The sequence below is a fragment of the Schistocerca americana genome, chromosome 4 (assembly GCF_021461395.2).
Source record: "Schistocerca americana isolate TAMUIC-IGC-003095 chromosome 4, iqSchAmer2.1, whole genome shotgun sequence".
NCBI lineage: Eukaryota > Metazoa > Arthropoda > Insecta > Orthoptera > Acrididae > Schistocerca > Schistocerca americana.
Window position 1 is genome coordinate 780,474,134 of NC_060122.1, and position 17,767 is coordinate 780,491,900.

The 17,767-nt window shown below is 38.4% G+C and overlaps 1 protein-coding gene across 1 annotated transcript in view; it reads right to left on the minus strand.

Annotated features, from left to right (window-relative positions):
- Window positions 1-16,184, minus strand: part of LOC124613797 — a 32,346-nt gene extending 16,162 nt beyond the window's left edge. Inside the window, exons 1-2 of the mRNA XM_047142519.1 lie at window positions 12,270-16,184; window positions 7,672-7,980 (exon numbers count right to left, since the gene is read on the minus strand). Coding sequence (XP_046998475.1) covers window positions 7,672-7,980; window positions 12,270-16,184 — 4,224 coding nt within the window. The remainder of the gene's footprint in view (window positions 1-7,671; window positions 7,981-12,269) is intronic.
- Window positions 16,185-17,767: the final 1,583 nt, after the last annotated feature.

Here is a 17,767-nt window from a genome sequence, read left to right on the forward strand (position 1 = left end):
AGTGTGATTTTTTGGTATAGAACAGGTGACAGCTGTCATGCAGGTACTATTGGTAGCTTTTTTTTTTTTTGGGTCATCAGTCTTTTGCACGGTTTGATGCGGCCTACCATGAATTCCTCTCCTGTGCTTAGCACTTCACATCAGAGTAGCACTTGCAATCTACATCCTCAACTATTTGCTGGATGTATTTCAATCTCTGTCTTCCTCTACAGCTCCCTCTAGTAACATGGAAGTCATTCCCTCATGTCTTAACAGATGTCCTATCATCCTGTCCCTTCTCCTTGTCAGAGTTTTCTACATATTCCTTTCCCCTCTGATTCTGTGCAGAACCTAGTCAAACCTTACTTTATCAGTCCACTAATTTTCAACATTAGTCTGTAGCACCACATTTAAAATGCTTTGATTTTCCCCCTACATTCCACCTTTCACTACCATACAATGCTGCACTCCAGATGTACATTCTCAGAAATTTCTTCCTCAAATTAAGACCTACGTTTGATACTGGTAGACTTCTCTTGGCCAGGAATGACCTGTTTGCCAGTGCTAGTCTGTGTTTTATGTCCTCCTTGCTCCCTCTGTCATTTGTTATTTTACTGCCTTGGTAGCAGAACTCCTACTTTTGTGACCATCAACCCTAATGTTAAGTTTCCCGCTGTTCTCATTACTTTCATCTTTCTTTGATTTACTCTCAATCCACATTCTGCACTCATTAGATTGTTCATTTCATTCACCAGATCATATAATTCTTCCTCATTTTGCCTTGGGTTAGCAGTGTCATCAGCAAATTGTATCACTGATATCGTTTCACCTAGAATTTTAATTCCACTCCTGAACCTTTCTTTTATTTCCGCCATTGCGTCCTCGATGTACAGATTGAATAGTAGGGGCGAAAGACTACATCCCTGTCTTACAACCTTTTTAATCTGAGCACTTTGTTCTTGGTCGTCTGCTCTTATTATTCCCTCTTGGCTCTTATACAAATTGTATATTACTCCTCTCTCCCTTTAGCTTACCCCTATTTTTCTCATAATTTCAAACATCTTACACTGTTGAATGATTTTTGCAGGTCGACAAATCCTGTGAATGTGTCTTGATTTTTCCTTAGTCTTGCTTCCATTATCAACCGCAACATCAAATTGCCTCTCTAGTGCCTTTCTCTTTTCTAAAGCCAAATTGATCGTCGACTAGCACATTCTCAATTTTCTTTTCAATTCTTCTGTATATTATTCTTGTCAGCAACTTGGATGCATAAGCTGCTAAACTGATTATGCGATAATTTTTGCAGTTCTTGTAGTCTTCAGAATTGTGTGGATGATATTTTTCTGGAAGTCAGATTGTATGTCACCAGACTCATGCATTCTACACACCAATGTGAAGGGTTTGCTGCCACTTCCCCCAATGATTTTAGAAATTCTGATGGAATGTTATGTATCTCTTCTGCCTTATTTGATCTTGAGCCCTCCAAAGCTCTCTTGAATTCTGATTCTAATACTGGATCCCCTCTCTCTTCTCGATTGACTCCTGTTTCTTCTTCTATCACATCAGACAAATCTTCCCCCTAATAGAGGCTTTCAACGTATTCTTTCCACCTCATTTAACAGTGGAACTCCCGTTGCACTCTTAATGTTACCACTCTTGCTTTTAATGTCACTGAAGGTTGTTTTGACTTTTCTGTATGCTGAACCCGTCCTTCCAACAATCATTTCTTTTTCAGTTTCTTCACATTTTTTATGCAGCCATTTCGTTTTAGCTTCCCCGCATTTCCTATTTATTTCAATCCTCAGCGACTTGTATTTCTGTATTCCTGAGTTTCTCGGAACATTTTTGTACTTCCTCCTTTCATCGATCAGCTGAAGTATTTCTTCTGTTACTCATGGTTTCTTCACAGTAACCTTCTTTGTACCTATGTTCTTCTCTCCAACTTCTGTTATGGCCCTTTTTACAGATGTCCATTCCTCTTCAACTGTACTACCTACTGAGCTATTACTAATTGCTGTATCTATAACATTAGAGAACTACAAGCATATCTTGTCACTCATTACTTCTGTATCTCACTTATCTGCGTATTGATTCCTCCTGACTAATGTCTTAAACTTCAGCCTACTCTTCATCACTACTATATTGTGATCTGAGTCTATATCTGCTCCTGGGTACACCTAACAACCCAGTATCTGATTTCAGAATCTCTGTTAGACCATGATGTAATCTAACTGAAATCTTCCCATATCACCCGGCCTTTTCCCTCCTCTTGTGATTCTTGAACAGAGTATTCGCTAGCTACTATTACTAGCTGAAATTTGTTACAGAACTCAGTTAGTCTTTCTCCTCTCTCATTCCTTGTCCCAAGCCCATATTCTCCTGTATCTTTTCTTCTACTCCTCTCCCTACAACTGCATTCAAGGCCCCCCCCCCCCCCCCCCCCCCCATGGCTGTTAGATTTTCATCTGCCTTTACGTACTGTATTACCCTCTTTCAGTATCCTCATATACTTTCTCCCTCTCTTCATCTTCAGCTTGTGACATCGGCATGCATACCTGGAGTGTCTTTGTCGGTGTGGTTTGCTTTTGATTCTGATAAGAACAATCCTACCACTGAACTGTTCACAGTAACACACTCTCTGTGCTACCTTCCTATTCATAATGAATCCTACTCCTGTTATACCATTTTCTGCTGCTGTTGATACTGCCCCACACTCATCTGACTAGAAATCCTTGTCTTCTTTCCACTTCACTTCACTGGCCCCTACTACATCTAGATTGAGCCTTTGCATTTCACTTTTTAGATTTTCTAGTTTCCCTCCCATGTTCAAGCTTCTGACATTCTGCGCTCCGACTCGTAGAACGCTATCCTTTAGTTGATTATTCAATCTTTTTCTCATGGTAACCTCCCCCTTGGCAGTCCCCTCCCAGAAATCGGAATGGGGGAATACTCCAGAATCTTTTGCCAATGGAGAGATCACCATGACACTTCTTCAATTACAGGCCATGTGTCCTGTGGATACACGTTACATGTCTTTAATGCAGTGGTTTCCACTGCCTTCTGCATCCTCATGCCATTGATCACTGCTGATTCTTCTGCCTTTAGGGGCAGTTTCCCATCCAAGGACAAGGGAGTGGCCTGAACCTCTGTCTATTCCTCCGCCCTCTTTGACAAGGCCATTGGCAGAATGAAGGTGACTTCTTCTGCCGAAAGTCTTTGGCTGCCAATGCTGATTATTAATCAAAATTAAGCAGTGGCATGTTTCAAATCCGGAACTGAGGACATTTTGATTACTAATCAAAGACGCTAACCCTAGACCATGGGTCAAGGCTCTTATGTGGACGGAGGTGAAAGGGAGCCTTCAGAGAAGTGGATGTGGCACATTGGACTAAACAGGGCCAGGTGAGTCGGATAGGACACAAGGTGTTGAGGTCGTGTAGGAGTAGGAATAGGATGTCTTGGCTGTAGGTCCAATCACAAAGATGTCATTAATTAACGTGAACCAAATGAGGTATTTGGGAGGCTATGAAGGTATCTTCTAGATGGCTCATAAAAAGACTGTCACAGGAGGGTGCCACGCAGGTGCCCATGGCTGTATTGCAGATTTGTTTAACCCTAAAATTCGTAATTAAATAAATTGTGGCTTTGCCTTGTGCGACCACATGGCCATCTACTATCCCATCCTTTTTATGGATCACTTAGACGAATCATTCCTAATCTCCTAAAACCACAAATCCCTCATTTGGTTCAGGTTCAGGAATGATATCTTGATGATCTGGACTCAGGGCCAAGACATCCTATCTACATTTCTCCACAACCTCAACACTTTGTCTCCCATCTGCTTCATCTGGTCCTCCTCAAACCCACATGACACCTGCACTTCTGTGATGGCTCCATCCACAGCTCTGTCTATATTACACCCACTAACCAACAACAGTTCTGGATTTCAAAAGCCATCACCCCTTCTACATCAAAAAACAGCTACCATATAGTCTCGTCACTCATGGATGACATATCTACATTGACTAAAAATCCCTTGCCCAGTATACTGAAGGTCTCATGAGGGATTTCACAGACAGGTACTACTCCCAAACTTAGTGCATGAACAGAATTCCTGTGCCGTATTCCCTTCCCCGAATTAGCTACAAAGGATTGCCTCCATCATCCAGGACTGGAACAAGGGCTTTATCTATCAACACGCATCCAGCTGCCCAGCACTTCTGCGTCCAGTCCAGTCACAGGCTTATCCTATCCCATCAGGGAAAGTCTACCAGTGAAGGCAGCCACAACATCTTCCAAGTTGCTGCGATCACTGCACAGCTTTTTATGTCAGTATAATGACCAACTAGCTGCTCATCAGAACAAATAGCCATCACCAAACTATGAGCATGAACAAAGTTGACCACCCAGTGGCACAACATGCAGCTGAAAACAATATCCACACAGTCAATGGCTCCTTCACAACCCACACCATCTGGAGCCTTCTCTTCAGCACTAGCTTTTCTGATCTATGCAGATGGGAGTTATCCTTCCAACACACCCTCTGCTCCCGTAACTCTCCTAGCCTCAGTCTCTCCTAACCCACTGTCCCCATACCCTTCACCCAACAGTTTCTCTTTCTCTGTCCTATAATCCTCTCCCACTCCACGCCACCTTCATGCATTGCATCTCACTGACTCCAGACCCATGCATCACAGGCCTAGCCAGTGCACCTGCCACCCTTCACTCCTACCTAGCAAATCTGCTGCCTTCCTGCGAGCTGCTAGCTACTTATCCTCAACTCCTCTTCCTGCCTCCCGCCTCTTTACCCATCCCTCCCAAAACAACTCCCACCCCACCCTAGTCCAGATGTTGAAATGCAGTCCTGCTTTTGCATGTGCCTGGTGATGGCTCAACACTTCTTCTTCTTGGTGAGTGGTCTCCTTTACTCCTAAATTATTTAAGTAGTGAGTAAGAAAAGTGTAACTGTTATCAATCTAAAAAGTTGCATTACTCTGCGAGGTCTCCTTTACCTTCCTCTTACATAAAAAATTGGTCACTCACCTAGTTAGGAAGAGAATGAGTTCACCTACGGTTATTGATGGAATTTCTCAAAGACATAAATCATTATCACAGATGAAACAGTATGTACACTACTACACTTTAAATTGAAACAGCAACTTCATGTTCATTTCCAGAGACTAGATACACATGTAACATAACTTCTATCCTTCATTGTAAGTTACATGATGACTATAGTCTAATCTAAACTGGTTGCACTAGACAGATATCAGGTTGGATGGCCCCCACCAGCAATACACCAACAGGAGTTGTGCTGGCTCCCGCTGTCTCGCTCTACTGCTGCGTTGGCCAGTCCTTAGTGAGCCAATGTAGTGAGAGTTTCGAGTAACTTTCATCATTGTGCGGCTTACAGTGTATGGCGAAAGTAGCTGAAAGAAAGGTAGACCAAGGCTACACACTCCAAGGGCATTTTCAAACAGAAATGGACGTGATACGATTACACAGTCTTCTTATTTAGCGTGTTCCTTGAGAGAATATTTTGAGAAAGAGACGAGGATGCAGGCAGGTCTCTTGTTCCTTTGGCCAAACTGATAGGGTGAACTGTAGGTGCTCTATGAATGATCAGTGATAAGAGGTAAGAAGGAGAAATTCAAAAGACTAATTAGGCAAGTCACCTAAATTGCTGACACCTAATAGGAATCTCGAGAGGAGGGTCACAGAACTTGACTTTTGCCACGCAGATGTGATTTGTCACCATGAAATATATGCACATTATTCGAGGAAGGAGCAGCTGACACTTAAAACACTACATGCCAGTCCTGTAACAGTGGAACTGTTTTGAGGCTAGAAAACTGTCCCCGCTATAAATTGTGAAAAGTATTTATAAATGTATTTGTGACCTAAGGTTACTAATGGATGCCAAGATATTACTGTCTGACACTGCTGTTTTCTTACAGAATGAATAGGGACAAATTTTGACGATAGCATTTGACTTGGTGAAAAATGGTAAAATGCAGCTCTATAACAGTTACAACTGGCATACAGAAGAAAATAAATGTAGCGAATGCTGGAACTTCCAAACGTTTCATTCCTAACTGTCATATTAACTATATCTCAACTATTTCTATTTCAATCTTAATAGAGCTCATCTGTGCTAAGGCTAAACATCATTTGCTACAGAAAAAAAACACTGACTGAAATGGAATGTCTTTTAAAGGAAGCAACTGAAAATGTGATCCCTGAAGACAAAATATGTGAAGCACATGAAATGAGTGGTACAGGCAGCATGGAATAATGGAGGTATATTACAACAGTGTGCTGCACATTTATTTATATCCGACATTAGGAGCAGTGGCCATGATAGTTCCATTGGCTCTGGCCATGAATTAGATGATGTTTTCCCACTGTCTAAATAGTGTACAGTTATAGTGTACTTAAATGAACAGGGAAATTTTCCAAACACAAAAATTTCTTCTAGTTAAAAAAAAAAAAAAAAAAAAAAAGTAACACTGGCCCAATTAGGAAAAGATTTTGGTAATAAACAAAAGAAAGTACTGCCATTTGTTCAGTAGGTTTTGAGTTATGACATTATAACTAAGCTGTTTACAAATGAAACAATTCATTTACGTTTAAAAAAAGTTAATGTAGCTGTGGCCTTACTTAAAATTAAGAACAGATTTTTGACATGAGTACATAAATCTGTAACATATGTGAATTGATTTTTTTAACTTGATTGCAGTTGGAGATAAAGGCTTTCAAGTGATTTTCTATCATCACAGAGAGCGATGCACTGTGGTGGCTGTCTGCACACATATTGCCGTGACAGTCTTGCTACTTCGGACCTTAAATGTCAGGGGACAACCAGTTCAAGTCATTACTTTCTGTAGGTAACTTGCTACAGCTGCTAATTATTTGAAGAAAAGCATTTTTATAGCCATCAGCTGTACACATTCAACTTTATTCTTTACTGGTTTTGATTACTACAACTACCATCACTGGAAGAAAAGCATTACACCAGATGGATCAAAAATACATATTACTCATAAATGACTTAATGCATTGATGTTCCACAGTGCAAAGACTTTTCTGCAACCTGTTATACATTGTAGTTTAACCTATCTGTGTGATTTATGACATTAGCCAAATCATGTGTTCATTACACGCCACTGAGGAACATAATTGTGTTTGGTATGCTGTTGGGTCATTTAAGAGGAGTATACATTTTTGATCCATCTAATGTACTACTTTTCTTCCAGTGATGATGGTTATAATCACTGAAACTCGTGAAGAATAAAGTTGAGTGTGTACAACTGATGGCTATAAAAATGCCTTTCTTCAGACAGTTTAAGCCAGATTACAGCTCCAGGTATGTGACTCAGGAATACCAATTACTACTTCTCCACTAGATTACCAAATATCTGAAAGATTTAATGGAATGTCTGAAGAATAAGGAACAATATACACAAGACACTGACGGAAATGGTCTAGTGCAGCATTTCCCACATTTATAAAATTCATTTCTAGTATTAAAATTAGATCCTCAGCATGATATAAATTTGTATGACATACTGAATGAAATTCTGTAAGAGACGATGTGCCAAAGAGACAGCTGTACCTCTCAACACACGTTAAAAAACATTGGTATGACCACAAAGTAGCATAATACTATCAGAAAAAAGGTGACAAATTTACCTGGACAGCCATCTGCAATGGTGTAGCTTGGTGATAGAAATGTACAGTTCCAGGTTCTGATGGAAACCAACCAAGACCTTCCATCTCGGCATCAGTGAGAGATGGAAGTCCGGGGCATGCTCTACCCGTCAACAGTGTAAAAACTGTATGAATAGTTCTTCGCTGAGTTAATTCTACATAGCGATGGAATCTTCCTTGCAAGTGCATCTGATGTTTATCTGAAGTAGTAAAGCTCTTCTCACAAAGAAGGCAATGATGCTGCTCTTTTGTCTGTGGATGTTCCAGTGACAAGTGATTAACAAAATCCCCCTGGAAAATGAAATGTAATTGAATATTTATATTTCCATTGGATGATGTGCAAATTTTTTCATTCAGCATGCAACTACCAGTAAATTCGTATACAGTTCAAATGAAAATCTAGAGTGCCTACTGCTACATTAGGTTTTAGCACTGTTTCACAATTGCTATTACAGGCTTCTATGGGTTATAAATGGGACTCAGTAGATGAAGTCATGTTAAGGAACCCATGCCAGGAAATATATAGTTTGAATGTAAAATAATATTAAAAGTGGATCACTTTCAAATTTCCCACTTCATAGTACACATGCAGTGGAGACAACAAGCTCTGACCTGTGAGCTCTACAGGAGTCCACTGCATGAGCCATGTTTTGTGTACTTGTCATTGTGAACTCTTTTATGTGGTGAAGTATGTTTTCTTTAAAATCAAGAGTGTAGCTCATCCTGGGAGCACAACCGTCGACCCTCCTCCTTAATAACCTAACTTTGTCGCAGCCATTATTATAGCCAGAAAAATTGTATATATGTTACAATTACAAATGCAGCTGACCCTGGCACCCTCTACTCTGTTTGCGTGTGTACCATCAAGCAGGAGATTTGAAAGTGATCTCAACTTCTTACTTATTTACAACAAAATGGTGTGTTTGTAAACGTGGGTTCCTTGTCAAAACTTTTATCTACTAAGGTCCCTCTATAACCTGTGTAACTATGACAACAACAAATCACTATACTCATCTATTTTACTGAAATGGGAAAACTAGACTGGATTTTAATATTGACAGAGAACAGGTTACCACAAAAATTTAAGATTATAAAAGTGATGGGCAGATATATAAAAGATGTCTTTGTAGGGCTGGTGAACCAAGGTAGAATTTGAGTCTGCGTGTGATATGGTTTGACCAAGAATAACTATCAAACATGGGGTAAAAATTGTAATGTTCCATAGCTACATCATTATACTTGGGAATATTTTAGCCGCCTTACAATAAAGGGGAAAAATTACAAATAAATAAATAAATAATGTATGGGAACTCTTCTTAAAGCTCATCGAAAATTACTTAAAATTAGTAGCGCTGACCCTCACCAAATATAAGATAAGATACTTTATTGTCACATAACATGTTTTTATACAATCATTCAATTGAGAACATTGGTGACTCGTCGGTCTTTAACCTAAGTTGTTACAATATTTTATATACTACAGGAAATATGCAATACATACATTGCTTATTATAATAAAAATACAACATTATATTTTAAATCTTTTCGTAACTCATCGAATCATTACCATAGCTTTCACACACCTATATGAAGTATGGATGTACTGAACGGGATACAAACCGCCATTCAAATTATAATTCTATACATAAACATGAATATACAGTGAACATGTATAATTTGTATCTATATGGCTTCGAACGTATACCATTTGTACTTGTATCTTTTCTCCCTATTCCTATTTATAAATTCTTCTAAACTATAACATTGCTTTTTATTCATTTAGAAATTCTTCTAGACTATAATAACATTTGCTTTTTAGGTATGTGCCAATGGTCTCCAATGTTGTTGTTGTTGTTGTTGTTGTTGTTGTGGTCTTCAGTACTGAGACTGGTTTGATGCAGCTCTCCACGCTACTCTATCCTGCGCAAGCTCCTTCATCTCCCAGTACCTACTGCAACCTACATCCTTCTGAATCTGCTTAGTGTATTCATCTCTTGGTCTCCCTCTATGATTTGTACCCTCCACGCTGCCCTCCAATACTAAATTTGTGATCCCTTGATGCCTCAGAACATGTCCTACCAACCGGTCCCTTCTTCTAGTCAAGTTTTGCCACAAACTCCTCTTCTCCCCAATCCTATTCAGTACCTCCTCATTCGTTATGTGATCTACCCATCTAATCTTCAGCATTCTTCTGTAGCACCACATTTCGAAAGCTTCTATTCTCTTCTTGTCCAAACTATTTACCGTCCATGTTTCACTTCCATACATGGCTACACTCCATACATAAACTTTCATAAACGACTTCCTGACACTTAAATCTATACCCGATGTTAACAATTTTCTCTTCTTCAGAAACGCTTTCCTTGCCATTGCCAGTCTACATTTGATATCCTCTCTACTTCGACCATCATCAGTTATTTTGCTCCCCAAATAGCAAAACTCCTTTACTGCTTTAAGTGTCTCATTTCCTAACCTAATTCCCTCAGCATCACCCGACTTAATTCGACTACATTCCATTACTCTCGTTTTGCTTTTGTTGATGTTCATCTTATATCCTCCTTTCAAGACACTGTCCATTCCATTCAACTGCTCTTCCAAGTCCTTTGCTGTCTCTGACAGAATTACAATGTCATCGGCGAACCTCAACGTTTTTATTTCTTCTCCATGGATTTTAATACCTACTCCGAATTTTTCTTTTGTTTTCTTTACTGCTTGCTCAATATACAGATTGAATAACATCGGGGAGAGGCTACAACCCTGTCTTACTCCCTTCCCAACCACTGCTTCCCTTCCATGTCCCTCGACTCTTATAACTGCCATCTGGTTTCTGTACAAATTGTAAATAGCCTCTCGCTCCCTGTACTTTACCCCTGCCACCTTCAGAATTTGAAAGAGAGTATTCCAGTCAACATTGTCAAAAGCTTTCTCTAAGTCTACAAATGCTAGAAACGTAGGTTTGCCTTTTCTTAATCTAGCTTCTAAAATAAGTCGTAGGGTCAGTGTTGCCTCACGTGTCCCCATATTTATACAGAATCCAAACTGATCTTCCCCAAGGTCGGCTTCTACCAGTTTTTCCATTAGTCTGTAAAGAATTCGCGTTAGTATTTTGCAGCCGTGACTTATTAAACTGATTGTTCGGTAATTTTGACATCTGTCAACACCTGCTTTCTTTGGGATTGGAATTATTATATTATTATTATTATCCAACATGGATTCCCCATATATTGACCTTATCTTATTTCTGATCTTCAGAGCCATGTAATATGGAGTATTTTCATATACTGTGAGTCTGTGACAAGGTAGCATGTATTTCAATTTGTGTCAAGTTTCATAGGCATGTGTGAATGTATTTCCTTCAATATTTCAATCTTATTGGCTATATACACACATGACCCTTACATAGACTGTCAGTAAGTATGACATATTAGCCATCAGAGTAAAAAAAAAAAAAAAAAAAAAAACCAAGCGAGATGGCTCAGTGGTTAGCACACTGGACTCACATTCGGGAGGTTCAAAACCCACGTCCAGCCGTCCTGATTTAGGTTTTCCGTGATTTTCATAAATCGCTTCAGGCATATGCTGGGATGGTTCCTTTGAAAGAGCACAGCCGACTTCCTTATTCACTCTTTCCTAAACCAATGGGACCAATGCCCTCGCTGTTTGGTCCACTCCCCCAAAACGACAATCAGAGTAAAAAGGGCTAATAAATAAGCAGAAAACACTTGAACATTCAGTAAAATAAAGATTTTACCACATTTCTCAGACAGGAGCTAGATTTTGGGCATAAAAAACGGGAGAAACCATGATTCCAGTTCCAGCAAATAATCAAACAAGCTCTAAACAGTACACACCTAGCAAAAAAATTGAAGGCTGTAACCCTTATTAGTAAACAAATAATATAAGAAAGCTTCTTTAACAGGAAAAAAACATTACTTATTGCACAATAGGAAAAAAGCAAAGCATAAATCCATAGACAGGCAGATGTTAACAGAAACACACCTGGTTAGTAGAAGCGCAAAGTATGAAACCTACAATAAATACCATAACAATGTACCTATCACAAAGACCCTCTCTAAAGCCTTTAGATATTTTGTTCATATATGAAGGCTGTAAGTGTCCCAAAAATTTGTATCCTGATATCTATTGACAAGCCAAGGGCTAAAACATTTAATGGCATAACAAGTCAAAATTTTAAATTTGGTTTTTAAATGTTCCTTCACAGAGGGGAAATCATGGAATATTGCCACTATTCATTTGCTGTAAAGTTACAAAGATGAGTGACACTGTAATTGTACTAGTTTGGTACTTGAATGGCCTGGAAAGAAAACAATGACATTTAAACTCTTATATCCAAGTAAACAGGTAGCTGACTTCTAAGATCAAGTGTTAGCTTTTACACAGTGGCTGATGGTGTATACAAATGCTCTTTCACTTAATGTTAAATAATAATAATAATAATAATAATAATAATAATAATAATAATGTTACTGGCCTCTTTCTAATCCTAAGTAACATACATAGCTAAAAATTATCAGTTTCATCCCTACATTTAACATAATGTGACAGAATTCAGCACTTACCTCTGATCTGAATGCTAGATGACAGCGCTGACAGTGATATGGGTGCTGCCTGATGTGGGAACTCCGCTCTGCAAAGTTCTTTAATTCTATTCCACAAGCCTGACAATCAATTTTACCACCATCTTGGTCCATGCGGTTACAGTCACCACCAGATTTGCAAGCTTCTAATTCATCATTCTGCAATGAAACTTGTTGATCAATTAATGAACACCGGGCATTTGGTGTAGCCATTTCACCTCTGTGGTGGACGGGAAAATGAGGCTCTTTGTTCGAAAAAACATTAATATCTGGACATTTTTGCTTGGATTTAGATGCTGACTTTGTGTAATCACAGTCCCAAAAACACTGCTTCTTCATAGTAGACTTCGAATCTGCCCACTCAGAATGCCTCTTCTTCGAATTTTTTTCCACTTTTTGCCGTTCTTGAAACTTCTTCCTGAGTATTTTATCCCTTGAGCTGCTGTAATGCACAGAAGGTCTTTCTTCATTACTTGATGTATGAGAAGACTCATGATAATTATGCTTACTCTCACACATACTGGTAAAATGCTTTTGATTGTATTCACCTGGAGTTGAGACTGAAGCATTATTCACTTTAGTATCTGAAAACATTTCAACACTTTGCCTCCTTTGTGGCAATTCAATATTGGGCAAAATCTCCTGACAGTCTGACTCAATTCTCCTGCAATCTTTCCCCCGTTCTTCAGTGAAATTCTTATCGTGTTTCAACATTCCTTTGTATTTCTTCCCATTCTTTAAGGGTATTGTATCAAAAACTAAAGCAGATTGTAATTCAATCTGTTCATCAGGAAAATTGTTTGCTTCAATTATGTTATGCAATGATTCACAGGAGCTGATGCTTAATGAATTAGTATCACTGTGTTTTGAATTCTTAAGCTCACTTAAATCACCCTTTTCCTTCCTTCTGATAATCTTCTTTTGGCTTGTAATGGAAGTATCAATAGCTCCCCATTCATGCTCATTCCCATTATTCTTCCTATCAGGAGCATGCATATTATCCTTACATTTAATCTTGTGAGCCTTTTCCATAATTCCTGTGGGAATTTTCAAATTACTTTGTGACCTTCCATCTACAACATGAGGTGAAAATTTACGTTTTTGCATTCGTTTGGCCAGTTCTTCAATATTTGAATCTCTCTTCAGCATCACTACAGGTTGCCAGTATTTCTCTGTAGCTGCAGATAGACAGAGAAAGCTTTTGTATCTTGTACTCCCATCTGGTGAACGTTTGATAATAACACGAGGTAGTTCTTTGATGCACTCATCTGAATTTTTTTTAATGCTTTTGTCATTTGGCTTTCTTACCTCTTTCGAGTGCTTCACATGTTGAACTTCAACAGAATAACTTGCCTTTTTTTTGGAACTGATACTGTCAGCTTTCACCATATTTAAAGTTTTGTCACTGTTGTCATGAGATTTGGATATGCTGCCACTGTATGAATCTTCTGTGTTCCCTTGTTTTCCTCTTATTTCAATGAAACTCTGTTCATCTCTATGCCTATAGATATCACTGCTGTTTTTAGAACCCAATGTGTCCAATTTACAAATTTCTTGTTTATAAAGATTTGAACATGAAGCTCTCTCTTCGACATTACATACATATCCTGAAAAAGGATCCTTTTTATCCACTTTAGTTTTTCCTCCATGGCCAGGGTGATCTCTGTTTCGTTTCAGTATAAGTCTCTGAACTAAAACAATGGGATTAGATAAGATGTCAGATTTTGAATTATTGTCCACAGATTCAATGACATAATTATTGTTTTTCTCTCTCTTGTATCCACAAGGATTAGAATTGTTCCCATGGGTAACATGCCACGTGTTTTGCTTTAATGAAGAGGAATTAAGTGGAGATCTCTGCATACTAGTCTCTGCTTTGTCAAACTGTAAGGTGGCACTTATTTTTTTAGAATTTTTTTCCAAACATTCACTCATAAAATCATCTTTCTGTTTTCTGACTTCTGATGATATACTTATTTCTTTCAGTTTCTTACTCATTTTACTATACAGTTTGTCCTTAGATTTGGGCCACTTCCAACGACTTTGAGTTTTGCAGTAGTAAGGCCAGCTTTTGGTGACAGTTTTTTTTACCCTGTTTTTCATTTTGTAACCACTGCATTTATCTTTCCCAGACAAATCGAATATCTTATCCCAGCTCAACCGACATTTCAGATCAATAAGTTCATTGTTAGCCTGTGTATAATTTTCTTCTGCTGAACTTCTTTTACTTGTGCCAGAACTTTCTTCCATATTTAGATTCTGGCACTGTAAACCATTCTTCATAGTTAGATTATTTAGTGTTGTTGGAGAGCAAGCCAGAGATCGGTTTTTACCTGAATTTCTTTCACAAGTTGTGTTCCCTAATGGAACCTCCGGCTCTACATCTGAGTTCTGAAGCTCTGAAATAACTTCTTCTTCCAAATAAGGCCAATCAGAAACTGAGTCAGCTTGTAACACTCCCGTATTGTAATAGTCAACTTCTTCTCCAAAAAAGGAAAATTCCCCATGCATGTCAGAGGTAGTGATATTCTGATTCTCTCTGTCCTCCTTGAGTAAAACGGTTGTCATTGTCTTTAACCTGTTTGAGTCTGCTAGTTCATTAATGTGTGTCGTACTTGACACTGTGCTGTTCTGATATTCATCTGTACATTCTGTAGAAAAATGTCTAAATTCCACTGTATCTTCTTGAGTGCTGCAGGGAACTATGTCCATCAACAGATTCTGAGGAGATTGCCTTGATGATTCATCCTCACTAACAATAACACAGTTTGAATTCATGCAAACATCATCAGAAATAATTGCAGTTGTAATGACATCGGATTCAGAACACACATCCACAGACGAAATGTGTGTGCCAATATTTCCTTCAGAGTGCAACATATTTTCATGACTTTCAGGATATACAACAACACAAGGAACATCAATGTCATTTTCTTCATCCAGAATACCATCATGTGTTCCTGATACAATTGTGACATCATCAGCTTCTACATAAGATTCGACACAAGGCAACTCATCTTCAAACAAGAACAATGACTCTGCTTTGTCATTAAAATTACAGTCAACAACCTCAGTACTGGCTTCTTCAAGTGTACTTGTGCTACTAATAATTACTTCTGATTCATCTGCTAGTTCTAAATTGGAATTCTGTGTTTTCGAACCCACTTGATTTGTTTTCTGAGCAGACAGTCCTAAAACTTGTTGTTCAGGGCCTGAACACATTTCATTTAATGCCAACCAGGAATTCTGTGTTACTGCAGAATCTCTATCATTCATGGCATCAACATCATGATGTATAAGAACTGGACACTTCTCTGTGGTTGTATTCTTGCTGTACGGTAACTCGGACTCAACAACACCACAAATTGTGTCTTCTAGAAATGAACTGTAAGAGGACGTTTCAGTAACAAGACAGTTCTTGCCTTTTTCACTTTGCGAGATCCCATTACAGGTGTCTTCGTTGTTTAATATAGAATTTTCTTCTTCTACTTCATACGGAATAAACGCAACAGGTGCTAGACAGTCTGCATCAGTTTCTCCAAAAAATGATTTTAGTGGCAAAAGCTTCTGATGATGAGAAGATAGTTCAGTGATTACCTGTCTGCTAGGAGTTAAAGACCCTTCTTGGTTGACAGATTTATCATTATGACAATGATCTTCCTGTTTTGCAGAATCATCTTTCAATTTTTTAATAATTGTAGAATTGGAGCCTGTGTTTGTTTTGTGGTGACGTGAACTTTTAAATAAATATTTGCTCAGAATCTTTTGGTAATTACCACCAAAAACATTGTTTTTAATGGAGAACAGTATAGAAAGTTTATCATTATTCCCATTAAGAGAATGTTTACTATCAATATTTTTGTCATATACACAGCTATTTCCTTCTGAGTTACACATTTGATCCCGTATTAGCAAAATTTTACTTCTAGTTGTTGAGGCCGTGCAGGTTGTAGCAACTGTATCAATATTTTTCCACAGTTTGTTGTCAATGACATCACGCATACTGAAACGGGTTGTCTCAAATGTGGATACATCCTTCTCATCACGAGTACATGCTATGGATTCTTTGAATACTGGTGCATGATGAAATTTGATTGAAGCCACATCCTTATGTGAGTGACTATAATCATTGTAACCCAAGTGATGTAGCCAGAAATTGACACAAGATTCTGATATTTTAAAGAGAATACTTGTGCTTTCTAAATCCTGTGAAACACTAGACTGTCCCTGGCTGCACTCATCTCGAAAAGCATCTGAATTGATAAACAACAGAGGTAAATTTGAAACTTCTGGTAAATTTTTGTATCCTGGTTTTTCTCCATTTTCCGAAATTGCAGGTCTCAAGCACAGCCTTCTACAACCTACTCTTCCTTTACCACTTTGTTCCACAAGTGTTTTCAGTGCTTCCACAATTCCCTTATAATAGCCTTGGTTATCCACCTGAGGATATTGTAGAAACAAGCTCAGTCCAATTTCATCAGAATCCCCAAAAATAGTGGTAAAATATCTGTTTTTATACTGAAACATTTCTGCTTGTGAACTTCTTGCAGCATGTGAAGCAAAACTGAATTTAGCATTCATCTGACCACTTCCATGAGCTCTTTCATTCCCCAGTTGTGTGGGATGGGAATATTCTGCAGATCTCTGAAATACACCTTCTCTACTGAGAGTTTTGTCACTGGTCAAGAATCTGTTTTTACTGGAATCCAATGTGCCTGTTATATAGTGATCATGTGTCCTCAAGTTTTTTCCAGAGAACAGTTTTCTCCTTATTAAGCACATTGTGGCTCTATCTAACACCAAATTAACTGGCAATAAAAAACTTTTTGTTCCAGTTCTGGTAAAAGCACTCTGAGAAACTGACTGATCTGAAAATAAACATCTGCAAGAAATAGATATAACTTCATTCATTGTAGCAGCTGATGCAGGTATAATATTACTGCTGTTATTAAACAGATGTGCAACTCCCACCTTGTTTGAATCTGGCACTATGTTTCCAGCTGGTGTACATGAACTTCGCCACATATGGTTCACCATACCACGTTTATTTGAAAAACTTACAAGGGAGCTCTTATCATTGGACATACATTTAGGAGGCAGTTTTCCAACTCCTTTATGCATTTCCAGTTCACAAAATTGATTACGAACAGACAAGTGTCTTTCTAGGATTTCATACTTATCAGTAGCCATAGAAGAACTTGTGAAGCTACCGCATACTTCTCTCTTGTGTCTTAGTGTGACAGTTTTATAATCACATTTTGTACTGCTTTTAACATGAATATTTAAATCACTCTTAGCAGTTGTAGTTAACTGACATGCATTACGTGCGACTTCATCATAATGTTGCATAATCCCTTTGTTCTTCATTTCCAAAGTAGACTGAATTGCTCTGCAATTTACTGGACACTGCTTTTGGCACCTTATTTCCAAAACTGATTCCTTCACACCTTTTTCCATACAACCCTGTGTTACAAAATTTT